Source organism: Austrofundulus limnaeus, unplaced genomic scaffold, assembly GCF_001266775.1.
Source record: "Austrofundulus limnaeus strain Quisiro unplaced genomic scaffold, Austrofundulus_limnaeus-1.0 Scaffold472, whole genome shotgun sequence".
Classification (NCBI taxonomy): Eukaryota; Metazoa; Chordata; class Actinopteri; order Cyprinodontiformes; family Rivulidae; genus Austrofundulus; species Austrofundulus limnaeus.
Window position 1 is genome coordinate 28,320 of NW_013952874.1, and position 3,910 is coordinate 32,229.

Sequence of the window (3,910 nt, forward strand, 5' to 3'; positions counted from 1 at the left end):
CCTGCTTTGCTAGAGAGTGAGTTGCCAAAAAACAGTTTGACATCCTGTTTTCCCAAGATGGCTGCATTTTCTGCAACATGACTTTCTGAGAATGTTTTTTTTGTATGTGTTGCAGAAAAAGGAGCAGCAGTGTTTTCAGAGTCTCCTCCATTTTTAACCCTGGCAGTAGGTTGAACATTGGCACTATGGACTATTGATTGACTGACTTTCGCAGCACCTGTTCCCAAATTTCCCGACTGTTCTTTTATATTTGTAATAATAGAGTCCCCAATTTGGATTTTATCAGAAACTAAAAGACTTTTAGCTAAATCTTTTTGAATGGCATCATTGCATTTTGTTTCAATATTAAAGTCTTTCATAAAAAATGAGGAAGAACTGGTTGAATGATTGCTACCAGTTGGACATGGGGGTGTTTTTGCCTCTGCCACCATCAAAAACTGTGCCGGACTTTTTGCGTGTACCTCACCTGCTTTAGGTTTTGGTATTGAAGCCTCTGAGTATGAGGCTTTTGGTGTGGATTCATCACTTGTGGATTGTTGTGTTGTTTTCTGTGGCAATCCAAAAGGAAGGTTGTGTTTTATTGTTTCCAGATTAGATGTGTTAATAGACTGAACTCCAGTATTCTCAGCTCCAGACTGGTTTTCCTCAATGACATCACTGCTATGTTTGAAACCCAGTTCGACTGGAATCTCTGAGTGGGAGGATTGCTTAATATGAACCACAGAATGTAGGTCGTCAGGTCCATTCATCTGACTGTCATGCTTTAAGACATCTGATCCATCTACACAATTGTCTGACTGGATGTTATCTGACGTTTCATCCATCCTGCGAGGTGCAGAGAGCTGGTGCGACACAGCAGTCCTTATTCCACCATATGCAGCATACTCAGTTGGGGTGAGCCCATAATATGTAGAACGTGATTTGGGCTTTGAAATTGCTAATGTCATTTGAGTTTCCAATAGTGATGTTAAAGACTTGCGTGCTTCAACTACTGGAGGGCGATGGATGGAGAACACTGGGCTTGGACTTAGGGATGCTTGCATTGAAATAACTTGTGTGGGGTACAGATTCTGTGGTGCAGAAAGAAATGATGGAACTTTTGGCAAAGATGAAGGTTTGTTTTCTGAAACGTGGTCTGTTTTGGGGTCGTCTAGTCCTGCGAGTGAGGATTTGACCAAAGAAAAGTCAGGCACAGTTGTGTTTTCTTTGTGGTACAGCTCCGTACTAGCCAGACTTAAATTTATTGTACTCTTTACTTTATTATGAATCTCCATCTCTTTGATGGATGATATGCTACCACTGTTAGTTTGCTTCTGTTCTTCCATCACAGTTGGAGGCCTCCAGCATGTTTGGATTGCTGAGTTGTGTTCCAGTGCCTCTCTTGGAACAATGGGGACTTGTAAATCTCGGGAGAGGTTGAAAGCAGGACTCACTGTGGATAAAAGTGGACTGGAGGTTGGTATTTCAAAACTAGGTGCTGATATTTGAGCTGGTGTGTAGGAAGGAATGTGGGATCTCCCACTCTGGGTCCAAGGTGAACAGATCTGATCACTGTTCACCACTGCTGCAGGTAATGATGATGAGTTTAGAACTGTGAGGTCCTGGATAGAGGGACGTTTTGAGAGCTCATGAAGTGTTGCTTTTGATGTATACATCTTAGCTTGCATGGCTTCAGGCCTTGGCTCTTTCATTCCTTCAACAAGTGATATTTTTGATGCAGTTATTTCAGACGGCATTTGTTGAAGAACACTGTTGACGTTGCTGCTKGCTTTGGCCATTCTAGTTGAGTTATCCTTTAAATCAGCATTGATCTCCCTCTGGCTGGAAATGAAAGGTTGTGTATAAGTATTTGAAACTGATAGTGATACTGGAACAGGAGATAGATCTGAAACTTGAGTAGGTGCCATGCCTGGACCACAGTTGGGAGCAGCAGGGGAGAGGGTCAGACTGTGCATTGATATTTTCGGGGTGGATTGCAATGCAACAAATGGAGAAACCGTTGTGACTGACCCATGTGAATTTGAAGTCGTGTTGCACTTGAAAGCAGAGGGAGGGCATGGTGCAGGGACCTGCTGTTGTGACAATACAGTTTGTGATGTCAATGGTGGCATCATGAAAGGGGCAGCATCATCAAATAAAAAAGAGGAGCACTCGTACAGCGGAGCCACCGGCTCCTTGGTGCTCCTGGTCGCTGCTGGTTGGGGCAGAGGGTAAAAGCTGCCAGTGTGTCCATGGAAGCTGCCCTGATGATGAGGGAATGCAGATGCAGAGTGATTATAGAATGGGCCTGAGGGGAAACTGGATATGGATGAGTCTGCAATGTAAACCGAATCTGGTGTCCTCGGCGGGGTGCACTGGTCGCTGTGCTCAAGGTCCGTGCTCGCTTCATTGACAGGCGACAAACAGGAGCGGAAGGGGATGGGCGTCTGAGAAAGGCTGCCTTTTTTCTTGCCTCTCTTCTTTTTGAGTTTTTGAAGCCTTGCATTGTCTTTGCCTGGTTTTGGCATTAAAGGCGGAGGATACTGCTGGGAAAGGTCAGGCTCCAAGCCGTTACTGTAACACACCTCCATCAGCATTTCTAACTCCTGCAAGAAAGAAAACACATCAGCTGACCTTTCATCAACCAAGCATGACACATATGTTGCTCGTTTTTTAATTTAATTCTTAGGAATTATTTTATCTCTAGATGCCTCAGAAAATAAAAACTTTTATTATTACTAATTAGTTATATTTAATTTAACTACTTATACGTGACAAAGTTTTCTTAAACAGATTTAGTAAAGGATCCAACTAAATCTTACCAAAATATGATGAAACACAAGTATTTGTTTTTTTTTTTTTTGAATTTATTTAGATTAGTCAGTTCAAGAAGTTGCAGCAGGAATATTATGAAACCCTCCTTTCACTGTTTGCTGTCTCAGAGTAGCTTAAAATATTTTGTTTTTCATAAAAAGATTAATTTTCTTGCAGTTTTCAAAGTTGTCAACTGAAAAACCACTCAAAAATCACTTGTTTGATGTTTTAATGTAATCATTTACCTGATATTAAATGTAATGTTCATTTTGTTTTTATTTACAGCCGGACAGTTCTGTGAAGATTTGTGAACCAAAAACCACTTTCATTCCATCATTCTTCATATTCAAGTTTTAAAGTGAAACAATTACTTAAATTCTGTTGGTTTTTTTTCTCTTTTTATTCTTTACTTTATGTTGTTCTGTGATTCATATCTCAATGTACTTAATCCATCTTTGTTTACAATCAAATGTAATAAAATTGATTGCTTATGGTTGATTTCTTAATTGTTAAGTGTTTATTTGTTGTTCATTTATTTTCTGGTGTAGTTCTCCTCTTGCACAGTGTCTGTCTTATATAGAGTTTCCACTTTAGAGAGTTCAGCTGCTMCGGCCTTTCCTGTAATAACCCCTGCCAGTGGCTCTCAGACATGTTGACCTCAAAAAAAACTCTGAGCTCTGATAGCAAAAAAGCCATTAGCAAGTTCCAAAAATCTTAACTGAGTCCTGAAGATGCTGGACGGCTTGAAGAGCAATAGGTTATACAGTGAAATGCCAAGCTGTTCCTTTTAGAAGGTCTACTTTTAAATGATGACAAACTGCTTATTAAAATAGTCTCCTAGGAAAATATCTAATTTAAAAATGACCTCTGCTGGAAAGACGAGTGAACCCAGGAGACTTGGCTCGGGGCGGGGGGGGGGGGGGGGGGGGGGTGTATAGCAAGGAAGATGTTAGTTTCAATGAGAGACGTAAATCAAAAAAACACATCTAAATTTAGAAGCTTGGCTCCTGGGTGTACAGAGACATAAAAGAGTCAGAAATCTAATCAGCAGAAAATAAATCTATCAGAACATAATGGAAAATATACAGATATTTTGGAAAGGAAATACAAGAAAAAG

General features: G+C 40.5%; 1 protein-coding gene across 1 annotated transcript; it reads right to left on the bottom strand.

Moving 5' to 3' along the window:
• Nucleotides 1-562: 562 nt before the first annotated feature.
• Nucleotides 563-3,532, bottom strand: LOC106529870 (endochitinase A; the record flags this gene model as incomplete). The annotated part of the gene is given in 1 exon segment (XM_014025392.1): nucleotides 563-3,532. A coding segment is annotated over 1 exon segment (2,014 nt), but the record flags the coding sequence as incomplete, so codon positions are not given.
• Between the last annotated feature and the right edge of the window lie 378 nt (nucleotides 3,533-3,910).